We start from the raw sequence: 12,443 nt of genomic DNA, 5'->3' as shown, positions 1-12,443 counted from the left end.
TCTCTCTTGGTCAGTCTCCGCCAGTTCAGACCCCATCAACTTGTATTTATATTTTGGATTTTTGGTTCCAATGTGCATTACTTTGCACTTGGCTACATTGAACCTCATTTGCCACATGGATGCCCACTCTTCTAGCCTCGACAGATCCCTTTGGAGTGCCTCACAATCCTCTCTGGCTTTCACCACCCTGAACAATTTCGTGTCATCTGCAAATTTAGCCACTTCACTGCTTAATCCCAATTCCAAATCATTAATAAAAAGTTAAAAAGCATTGGACCCAATACCGACCCCTGTGGCACCCCACTGCTCACCACCCTCCACTGTGAGAAGTGCCCGTTTATGCTCACTCTCTGTTTCCTATTAATTAGCCAGTTTTCGATCCACAAGAGGACTTGGCCCTTTATCCCATAGCTACTGAGCTTACTTAGGAGCCTTTGATGAGGAACTTTGTCAAAGTGATGACCCAAGCCCTTAAGGAAGGGTCTGGTTGATTCCTCATTAGCCACGGGGGAAGGGAAGGCTGAGCTGCTATTTCTGTTTGTTGAGATGTGGGGTCCTTTGCCTCACTCCTGGTCATTCCCCTGGGGGTAATGAGCTGGGCTTCCCAAGGGCACGGCCCTTCTGTTACAGGCCCCACAGATGTGCATGCATAGGCAAGGTGGCCCAGTGCGCTCAAGGGGAGGAGCAGCCTCTGTTTCATATTCCGGTCATTCACTTGAGTGGTATGACCTTGGCTCACAGGGCATGGCCCTTTCCTTACAGGTTCACACAGGCTTGCAGCGCCCAGGCAAGTAGTAGCCTGATGGTTTGAGGGGAGGTGCGGTCCTCCGCCTCATTTCTTGGCCATTCACCCTGTGGCGTTGACCTTGTCTCATAGGGCATGGCCCTTTCCTTACAGGTTCACATAGGCTTGAAGCACCCAGGCAAGTAGTAGCCTGATGGTTTGAGGGGAGGTGCGGACCTCTGCCTCACATCCTGGTCATTCACCACGTGGTGTTGACCTTGTCTCACAGGGCATGGTCCTTTCCTTACAGGCTCACACAGGCTTGCAGTGTCCAGGCAAGTTGTGGCCTGATGGTTTGAGGGGAGGTGCGGACCTCTGCCTCACATCCTGGTCATTTGCCGTGTGGTGCTGACCTTTTCTCACAAGGCATGGTCCTTTCCTTACAGGCTCACAGAGGCTTGCAGCACCCAGGCAAGTTGTGGCCTGATGGTTTGAGAGGAGGTACAGTCCTCCCCTCACGTTCTGGTCATTCACTGCGTGGTAATGACCTTCGTTTGCTGGGCATGACCTTGGCTGCAGGGCATGGCCCTTTTGTTACAGGCTCACACAGACTTGCAACACATAGGCAAGTAGTGGCCTGGTGTGTTGATGACTGGTCCATAATGCTTCCGTGTCAGTGTGGCGGGAAGCTTGGGACTCGTTAGTCCTTGAGAGGGCTAGACGAAAGGCTAACGGAGCCATAGAGAAAGCTTTCGGGGATGGTATGGGCCTTTATTTGCCACACCTCCACATACTAGGCTGAATTTTCCAACCTCTACTGAGGTAATGGGGGTTCACCTGGCCACTAAGGACAAAGACATCTTCCTCAGCAGGCAATAAAATTTTTATGGAGGATTTACAGCAAGGGCTCTGGTTAGCCTTAGGCTACCAGTGGGGTCGCTAGGGCCTAAGCAGAGGCTTGGCATTGGCAGGTCTGAGTTTGAGATAGGTTGCGGGCCGGTGAGCACCCTTGGTGCTTCCCTATTGGTAGGAAGAGGGGCCTGCCTGAAGGGCTGGTACTGCTTTGACGGCTGCCAGCTGCAGGGGCAGGCTGCCTTCCAGAACCCCCGCGTGCAAGTCCTTCCCTCACTGCTGTATGGCTGAGGCGTTCAGGAGCTTGAAAGGGGGGTGACCAAATTGCCTGGCCGGCCGGGTCTGCACCATCCATGGATGGGTTGCACCTTTGGGGCTCACCCAGGTAGGTCAAGGCCGCGGTCCAGGGTGGATCCTGTGGCTTGACCTGTACCGCTTTAGGCCCTTCCCGCTGTTCTGGCTTGTTCTAGTTGTATGAAGTTAATAAAGTGGCCCTTACATCCAAACTTGGTGTCTGTCTCTTCATTCCGACTAGGGTGGCAACATCACAGCACCAGCAACACTGTAGGGATTTTCCAAAGCTTCATGGTATTTACCATAGAGATTGGGGGAAGTCCTACAGGATTGCTGATGCTGTGATATCTCCTCCTGCAGCTCCAGAATGGCATCTTGGTGTTTTTGATGCAGCCCCTCCCCAGGCTCCGCTCCTGCACTGCTCCTCAGGGTTGCAAGCTGAGAAGCTGCGTTCCTATGAACTGCAAAAAAGCTACTTAGCTGCTGTTTGAGCCGGATGCTGGCAAGGAAAGCAGTCTGAGGCTGGGCTCATCAGTGATCACAGCGGTCAAAAAAGGTATGCTCGTGCACATTTGCCACAACCTTTTCAACATCTTGATCAAGTCTGCCAACTATTCAGTTATCTTGGGGGACTCACAGAAAACACATTTACATTACGTTCTCAGCAATGTTTCTTTTCTTCCTGTTTCACTCACAGCCCTCAGGCTCCTTTGCCGAGATAGATATTTAATTTTATTGGCTGTGACAACTCACATGATTTGTCAGTAATGTTGGGGCATTGTATCTGAACGGATATAAATAAAATCACATTACAGATTAAATAACAGAGTGAGGCAATGAAAACAAAAATATCAACAGCAGAAAGGAAAGAAAACTGCTGAGAAAGCAGCCGCTTGCAGGACAGAAGGGTGCCAAACAGACTCGAACCAACACAAATGCTCAGCAAGGCAGGGAAGGAGTTAATCATTTGGGCTGGGGATCAGGGGCAGACTGGGAATTCAGCAGCCCTGGGAAAGGTCTCCATTTCCTTCTGCCTTCATGTCGCCCTTCACCTGATTGAGGGCTGAAGGGGGGGGGGGAGAGAGAGCCATGTGGCTCTTCACTGGCTGTTCTGTGGCTGGGCCGACAGGGCAAAGACTGGTTTCGTTCTGCCCATTCCCCTCCTCACTTACTACACCTGAGGCATCAGGGTAAAGCTAGGCAATATTGTGTCTGTGCTTCTTTTCAACTATGGGGGGAGGCATAAAGGCAGCAGCCCTCCATGATTTTCCCCAGTAAAATAAATGGCCTGTCTACCACTCCCAGTGGGAAAGGGAAGCAGTCTGAAATGATGAAGCCCAGCAATAAAGACGCCACTTGAGTTTGTTGGTCAGACTACATGTGGATGGGCCAGGGGATGGATTTAACTTATGACTGTTTTTACTTTTTTTCATTCATTTTTGTTATTTTATTAACAACATTTGATTTATATATACTGCCCTTCAGGACAACTGAAGAGAGAGGAGTACAGGCCCCTGTCCCTAACGCATGGAGGCAGGGGAAGAGTTGGTAGTTTATCTCTTCATTGAAATTGTAAGAAAACAATTGCAAAGTTCCTCCCCCCCCCCATCGATCTTGTACTGTTTTTGAAAACAGTCTTTGAAAAGCTCTTCCCCTCCCCTGCCTCCCTGAGCTAGGGATATAATGCTGTCTTCAACCACAGTTCCCAGGTAAAATAGTGTCCCTGACACGTTAAAAAACACTTGTAGCTTACTCTGACTCCCAACTGTTCTCAATTTTTCATACCTCCTAGAGCATGCTCAGTCTTCATCAAGTGACAAGGGTATTTCTTTTTCTTTTGTATACATTTACAGTATACCGCTTAGAGACAATGGAAAATTTCTGTTAATGGAAGGAGAAGTGATTTTTTGCTGATCTCCCACTCTCACTGCAGTCCTCTGCCCCACCCTCATGGTCTCCTGTCCCTCAGGAACAGCATTTCAGAGGACATTACAGTGGGAGGAGTAGACCAGGGGTGACAGAAGTCCTGTCAATACAAATTTATTGTGGGATCCAAGCTCACGTGTACTTGCATAGTTCAAGAGCCTCCAAGTATGTAGATTTCCTGCCTTGGCTGTGTGCAACCAGATTTTGCATGAGCCTGGCACTTGACTGTTTGATATAATAAGTCCGCAAGAAATTGCAGGGAGGGGTTAGAAGACAGGAAAGTCCTAAGAAATTGCAGGGAGGGGTTAGAAGACAGGAATCCCATTGCTAAACCCAAATCTCTCCCTCTTGATCAGTGCAATTTCCTTTTCAACTGTTTGTCTCTAATGGATGCTCAAATGCTTTCTATATTCTGTGCCCCTCAAGGACAATGAGCATGTTTGAGCATCATCAAGCTCTATATTGCTTTCTTCTTTTTTTTACTTTACAACATCACATTTTATTCTTCAAATATGGGAAGTCCCCAGGGTATGCAGAAACTCCTACTTTCTCGGTGGGTAGCTTTGTTTTGCTGCCCTCTGGTAGGTGTTTCACCACACACTTTGCACTAGAGGCAGCGTCAGTGAGCATACGCTGAAACTGATTCTCAGAGCAATCTCAAGTAGATCTGCTCAGAATTCTAGTGCAGTGTATTCAATGGGGCTTACTCTCAGGAAAGTATTATTATGAGTGCACTATTAACTGATTTTCTGTTATTTCAGTCATGTTCATCAGTGGGGTGTGGAACTGCACGTGCTGAGTTTTGAGCCTTATTCAGCCACCATTTCCTCTTGCATTTTTGAAAGGTCTGCTGTCAGTACACATGCATAGAGACACAGGGCATCACACCCTCCCACTCTCTTTACATGCTTGCTGAGAGATGCAGCAGCACAGCCAGATCGCTCATTGGTGGAGTAGATTCCTGTTTAGAGCAGGCAGAGCTCCTCCTCTTCCAAGGGCTTAATTTGAGCCAAAACCTATTGGAAGTTGGGCTGCAAGGCTCCGCCGATGGGGCAAGAGCCACTACCCTGAGCTCTTGTTGCCTGCCGCTGCTCCAAGGGGCAGTGGGATTTTTTAAAAAAAACTCAGCTCCAGTGTGATAACATCACTTTCATGTTTTCCCCAAAAATGACATTGTCGTGCTGGCAACATGGCCTCAAAACCTCCTGCCCAGTTCAGGCCTGATACTAAGAAACCTCTTTTGCTTTACTGAGATGGCGCTAAAAAGGTAGATAATCAACTCAGGCTTAACAGTTCAAAGGCTACTAATAGCAGGATGATCAACAGCAGCAGTTTCTTTACAGCAAGTGCTTCATAATTCTCATGAGATACAAGGAGCCACCCAATAGCTCTATGATCAAAGGAATTTCATCTAGGCCTTCCTTCGACTCTTGGATATACAGAGGTCCTTACAGGCAGCACAGAGCCTTCCTCTAAATGCAATAAAGCTAGAGGTGTGATAACATGAACAGAGTTGAGGAAAAGACCTTAACCCTATTGTTCTACAAACCTATGAAGACAGAATCAACCCCTCCAGTGCTAAGTTTCAAGAAGTTCAGTGAACAGAAACAATATTTTTCTGATTGTTTGGAGTGGAATAGATCTGCACAAGAAGAAACTAAGTGTGAGGAGGGAGGGGCAAGCAGTACAAAATGAAAGTGAAACTTTTTGAGCACAATACTGCACAAGTCTTTGGATCTTTTGTGTGTATGACCTGAGGTTTATCACATTCTTTCCTTGGAGGAAAAAACCTATAATGGCAGCAGGCCGTAAAAGAGACCCAGTTTGGGAATACTTTAATGAAGTTCCTTTACCTATCAGTAAGGCAGGCATCTACTTGCATATTAAAGTTATACCAGCAAGAATTAGTCTTTATGTAGAAAACTATGATTTAAATCAAGCCTTAATGACTAGTGATTTAAATCGTGATTTAAATCAGTTTGATTTAAATCAAATCCACCCTGCTTGCGCCCCTACCCTGAGGACTGGCATGAGGCACCAATGCTTTGAGAAAGCAGGCAGACGGGCAAGCAAGCTGCTTCTAGCTGCCGTTCCTGCTCTTACTCATCCCCTGAACATGGCAGTATTGCCTAGCAGGAGCTGCCGCTGCCCACCCAACGCTTGGTCTCCTTGCTCATTCATTCACTTTTCTCACAGCAAGGGGCACCTGGGCAGCAGAACACTGGCAACAGCTTCCTCCCAAGTGACCCAAAATGATGAAACAGTTTTCAGAAACACGCATTCACTTTTTACCATCATTATCAACAGGCAGTTCTGAGATGTAGGGTTGAGCACGTTTCACACCTTCCAACTAACCTTAGGAAACAAACTAACATTTCCAGGTACCCATGGAAGCCACCAGTAACAGCTTCAAGAAAAAGGGTTTCCTACTCAAGAATGCCGAGGAAGGTAAGCTTTACCGTGAAACCATGGTGCAATGGTATTTGTGTTCCTTTCAAATCCAGCACGGCGTGGAAGCTGTTCCTCTTTGAACCACTGAATGATGACTTCTCTGGAGAAAGGCCTTGGAGGCCGCTCCCAAGCTTTGCTGTATTAAAAAGAAATGGAGGTTAGAGCCAGGTGGAGCCTGTTTTGCAAGGAAGGAATCACACCAAAGTTACTAAATAAAAGGGATCTCTCTCTCTCCGCCCCTCCCTCCCTCCCCCTCCTGCCAAGCCAAGCAGGCAACTATAGTTTCTAAAAGCAACTTTTTGCCTTCTCCAAATTGTGAGGCAAACTGAAGGTGAAACTGAGTAGCAACTCTAAACATGAGCAAAATATATGGGAGCAGCATCTTCAAAACTGAGAGCCAGTTTGGTGTAGTGGTTAAGAGCAGTGGGACTCTAATCTGGACAGCCGGGTTTGATTCCCCACTCCTCCGCTTGAAGCCAGCTGGGTGACCTTGGGTCAGTCACAGCTTCTCGGAGCTCTCTCAGCCCCACCCACCTCACAGGGTGATTGTCTTGAGGATAATAATAACACACTTTGTAAACCACTCTGAGTGGGTGTTAAGTCATCCTGAAGGGCAGTATATAAATCGAATGTTGTTTTTGTTGTTATTCATAAATCCAGAATAATTTGTGCCTCTTTGAGAGCATGTTAACTGATGGATTTCCTTGCTTATGAAGTGTGTAATGGGTTTAGGTTTGCCAGCCCCCGCCTCACCCAGGGTGAGAGAATCCCTGCCACACCTGCTACCCCCTGGCCTGCTCACTTGGCCTGCAGGGAGAAAGGCACTGGAGGAGAGAAGAGTATGCGAGAGCTCTGTTGTGCTGAAGAATGACATCATTTTCCAGCATGGGGGGAATTTTTAATGAACTGGACTTCATCATGACCTGCAACTCCTCCGTTGTGCCAGAAAATGACATCATTTCCCGGCAAGACAGAGGAGTATGGGATGAGAGTATCGCTGCTGCCCCTCCACCCCCAGTACCTCTGCTTTGGCCACTGGGAGAATGGGCAACCCTACAGGAATGATACATACATGAGTCATAATGAGGGCGGTGCCCAAAACAGCCTCCTCGTAGTGAGCAATTGCTGCTCGGCTGATAACTTTCAGAAGTCACAGCACCTAGTAAGGCAGCATTTTCTTTTAACATCAAATGGTAGTTAGCTTTTATTAAACGATCATTTATCTTCCTACGAACACAGAAGGCCATTTACCAAATGGCAACTTACTATCATGTTCATTTAACCATATGGTAAAATTTGCCATCTGCAATATGCTGTCAACAATGAGGAAACTTGTACTGTACATCTATATCTGATCAGAAAGACAAAGAAAGCATACAACAGTAAAATCCCGCCCCGCCCCCTTCAGCTGGTAGGATATTACCAACAACCACTTTACCAAGTACTTCTATTGACACCGTGACAATTTTCCATTTACCTACAGTGTCTTCCGCACAGTCTCATTACAGCAATTCAAGGTCCATTCCGCTTCTCTTAATCTCCAGAGTTCCACAAATGAAAAGGAGGCATGAGAAGCAGAATCGAATTTTCCCCAGCTTTTCTCTGGCTTTCCCCCGCTGTATACATACTGCAATTTTTTTAAAGCCAATGTTAAGCCAGCTTTAAAGCATTTTATCTGTTTGCAGAACTCTTACTCCGGTCAGGCTTCTCATTCTTTACTTTCCCTGGGTACTGACTGGTTCAGCATCCCCTGAGAACCCTCTTCGCTCTGTACCCTCCCTCCCCCCTTTTTTTAAACTGAGGGAAGGGTTGTAATGTTGTGGTGTCGTTTTGCTTGGTAAACACAGCTGTATTGCATTGTATTCTCAGTGCGGCTACCTTTGCATGTCTAAACAAGGCCTGCAAATTTGACTTTTCTGGATGGGTCATTAGTGTCTGGAGAAGCTGAACAACAAACCACAAGCACCCAACCCCTCTCCCCTGTCAAACTTAAAACTTGTATGTGGAAATGAATGCAAAATTTTGGAGAAGAAATGACATTTCAACAGTGGGAAATTTTATGGATTAAGGGTATAAAATTCACAGCAAGTCAAAATTGGGGTTTTTTTATGATCACCCCAAAAGTTATTTGAAAAATGGATAAGATAGCGACATGCTGGAAATGTAAGGAAGCAGAAGGCACTTTTTACCATATGTGGTGGAGATGGAAAAAAGATACACATGCTGAAATTCAGAAGATTTTAAAAATTTACTTTGCTATGAAACCTGAGCCCATGCAGCTGGGAATATTACCAGACAATATTGAAAGAATACTACACAAATTATTCAGATATCTGCTGACGGCAGCTAGTGTAGTAATGGCAAGCAAATGGAAAGATGAAGAATGCCCCCCCCCCTTTTAATAAAGAGTTATGCCATAATGTTTGGGCATTTGAGCCATTAAGAACAATGTCAGTCCTGTTGTGATAGAGACTGCCAAGGATGGGACAACCCCACCTGGGATTCACAACAATCAATCACTCAAAAGATAAACTTGCTTACTAATAAAGTGTCAAGTGCTCATACAATTAATCCGAATTCTTTGTGCATTTCATAACAAACAATTTAGTACAATCCATAAACACATCAGTCTTTGTAGTAATACATCACTTCTCTGGCACGAATCCAACTCCAAGAGAGAAACTCCGGGACCAAGTCAAGGTAAGTATAAAGTTCCGCTGATTATAATAAAGTGTTTCTTCTTTCTTTTTTAGTTGACTTGGCAAGAAGGTGGAAATCTGAATGTTATGCCCAAACTGGGGCCGTCCACAAGACAAAATCTGCGTGATTGATAGCCGGCCCCAGTTTGGGCATAACATTCGGATTTCCACCTTCATCCAGCCTCTTCCTGAAAAATGCCAGTGAAGGGGAGCTCACCACCTCCCTAGGCAGCTGATTCCACCTTTGAACTACTCTGACCGTGAAAAAGTTTTTCCTAATATCCAGTTGGTACCTTTCTGCATGTAATTTAAACCCGTTGCTTCGAGTCCTATCCTCTACTGCCAACTGGAACAGCTCCTTGCCCTCCTCCAAATGACAGCCTTTCAAATATTTAAAGAGAGCAATCATGTCCCCCCTCAATCTCTTCTCCAAACTAAACATTCCCAAGGACCTCAGCCTTTCCTCGTAGGGCTCAGTCTCGCCTTGAGGGAGAAAACTGAGGCAAAAAAGGCATTAAGGCTCTCTGTCAGAGTTTCTCCATTTTCACCCAGCAGTGGGGGTATTGCCCCCTGTACCTTCCATTTGCTCCACACATATCTGAAGAACATCTTTTTGTTGTGGCAAGCCCCTCTGACCAGTCTCAGCTCATTCTGAGCTTTGGCCTTTCTGACAGCTGACCTATAGTGTCTACCTACCCCTAGACACTCTAATTTGGATGCATTTCCTTCCCTCCATTTCTTGAAGATCTTTTTCCTCCTTTGCTTGTCACAGAGCTCCCTGTTCATCCACATTAGATTCTTAGATCCTCTACTGCATTTCCATCTTGCTGGAATGGTAATAGCTTGAACCTGCAAGAGCTTTTAGGAGAGGCCACCCTTCACCTACTCCTTTCCCTTCCAGCATTCTTGTCCATAGAATAACTCTCATCATATCTCGAAGTGTATTAAAGTTTGCCCTACTAAAATCTATCATGTGTGTTTGGCTACAAACTCCCTTGGAGGATGTGATCACTTCTCCCTAAGGTTCCCACCACCTTTACCCCATCAACCAACTATTTCTTGTTGGTTAATATCAAGTCCTTCATCACTTCCTCCACCATTTGAAAAAGGAAGTTGTCAGCCAAGCAGGTGAGAAAGTTGTGTGACTCTGGACATGTAGCAGAGGTGGTCTCCGTGTCAGTCGTCTCCACTCACCTGTGGTGCCAGTTTAAAGCCCTCCCAATGAATCTTCCGCGGTCCCTTCCAAATATATTCTTCCCCGTCTTTCACAAGTGAAGCCCATTGTGTACAAGCAGATCATCTTCAAGAAAATGTAGCCCAGGGTTAACTATTTAATAAATAAACTAATTAATAACAGATTAACTCACCAACTAATATCTTTACTTGGTTTGCCACCCTAGTTTTAACCAGCCAGGGAGGAATACATGTGAGTCTGTTCACTTGCCATTCAAGTGTAATTCGTCACTTCTGGCTTGGCCCTAAGGGACTTTCTGCAGGGAAGAATATGCTGCAGTTAAAACACTTAAATCTTCTCAGGTGAGAAAGGAAAGCTGAGGGGGAACATGATAAGGAAGATCGGAGAGATTGTGACTGGTGCGGAGAGCACGAATAACACAGAGATATGATTCATTCTTTCGCAAAATACAAAACACTCGGGAGATCATCGACTGAAACTGATAGGCTGTAGGTTGATGAGTAAAGAAGGAAATATTTCTTCACACACACCATGCTATTTGGTGGCCAAGAGCACATGGCTTTTCAAAGGATTAGAGAAATACAAGTAGGGGAGATGTCAGTAGCTGCTCAACATGAAAGCTAGAAGAACAAACCAAATTCATCTCTGATTGCACAATGCAAGGGCTTAAGACTGGGGGTGTATGACCTCCCTCATACCTCCCTTTTAAGTTTCCCTGTTCCTCTTGGCTGCAACTGGAAAACAGAAAGTGGAGCTGTGCTGATCTCTAGTCTGACTCATTGAGGCCTTGGTATGTTCAGTTCTTCAGGCTATTTTCAACGCAAGGCTAACAACACACTTCACACTGCAGCACATCAGCCCGTTAGGTGCAGTGGTTAAAATGTCGGACTAGATGCAAAGACACTTGAGTTCAAATCCCCACTTGCCACAAAACTTACTGGGTGCCCTTGGACCAAGCATTCTCTTCATGCTTATCTGAAGATAAAATGAAGGAAAGGGTAATCGAGGTACACTGCCTTGAACTCCATGAAGGAGAGGGGGGATAAAAATCCACTAAATACATATATGACTTTAAATTGATTAAAAGGGTTTTTTAAATTGTACTACACCCTACATGAAGCAATTATATTAACAATGGTCAACAGTTAGCACGTGTTAGCTTGGGAATAAAATGATGCAGTCTGGAAGTCAAGCCACAGCAGTAAGACTTTGTAGAAATGCGCTTACGGGGGGGTTGTTTGCCACAGCTTGCCTTGTACTGGGAACGTCCCCACCCTCCCCTGCAGCTTCCACACAGTGATGTGGTGATTTTTTTTGTGCTCCTGTGTCCCACGGGAAAAGACAATAATGCTAGGAAAAGTGGAAGGAAGTAGGAAAAGAGGAAGACCCAACGGGAGATGGATAAGCTCAATAAATGAAGCCTCCAGTTTGCAAGACCTGAGCAAGGCTGCTAATGATAGGGAATTTTAGAGATAATGAATTCATAGTGACACTATAAGTCAGAAGTGCCTTGAAGGGACATAATACGCACAGAGAGAGAGCTTTCCCCTCTCTTTCCTGAAATCTTCCCCAAACCTGCTTTGTTTGCACTTGTACAGGTGCCACTTTCCCTGCCTTCAGACAGAGCGGCCAGGCGAAGCCATGCAGGGCTGACAGAGAGCAGCAGCAGGAGGTGCTTCCTCCACCTCTGCTAAGGTGCCAGAGTTGGGCAAGCAGCCGGGAGCTCCCATTGCCACAACCATTGCACTAGCAAAGCTCAGGAGACTTTTCAAGGGGGTGCCCAGGCTGGGATGGGGGCACACATGGCTGCCATCACTGCCTCTATCGAGGAGGCAAACTTGGAGTCATGTGAGGTGAGGCCATCACCTTTGCCAAGCTCAGGGTCAGGCTGGCTGAGGTGGGCGGAAATGCTGCCACGTCCGTTGAGGCAGTGAACATAGAGGTGGGCATGCAGAGGGGGTGCCACCTTAGCGGCAACAAAGCTGCAGTCAGCTGGGCTGGAATGGGGGAAGACACCAGCCGCAAGACTGGGATGTGCCAGGCAGAGGGAAATACCCTGGCTATGATTCTCATGGGAGGAGAGCCAACCTGGAATATATATCATCGTGATTACTCTTGGTTATTGTTCAACTATCTGAATTCTAGAAATATTCTAGAAAAGACACAACCTTGAAGGGAGCTCTTCCAAAGAATTGTGATTTGATCATTTTTACAAATTTTGCTTATCCCCCACAATAACCCAAGTTTTCAAATGGGCTTCAGTGGTAGCTACAAAGGATATCACTGAAGGAAACCTGGTCTC

At 46.1% G+C, this 12,443-nt stretch overlaps 1 protein-coding gene across 1 annotated transcript in view; it reads right to left on the bottom strand.

Annotated features, from left to right (window-relative positions):
* The window catches only part of SH2D4B (SH2 domain containing 4B), a 186,208-nt gene that overhangs the window by 73,104 nt on the left and 100,661 nt on the right, over positions 1 to 12,443 (bottom strand). The window contains exon 6 of the mRNA XM_054983863.1: positions 6,256 to 6,383. Coding sequence (XP_054839838.1) covers positions 6,256 to 6,383 — 128 coding nt within the window. The remainder of the gene's footprint in view (positions 1 to 6,255; positions 6,384 to 12,443) is intronic.

This window comes from Eublepharis macularius, chromosome 6, assembly GCF_028583425.1.
Source record: "Eublepharis macularius isolate TG4126 chromosome 6, MPM_Emac_v1.0, whole genome shotgun sequence".
Classification (NCBI taxonomy): Eukaryota; Metazoa; Chordata; class Lepidosauria; order Squamata; family Eublepharidae; genus Eublepharis; species Eublepharis macularius.
The sequence above is the reverse complement of the archived record's forward strand: the minus strand, read 5'-3'. Positions and strand labels throughout refer to the sequence as shown.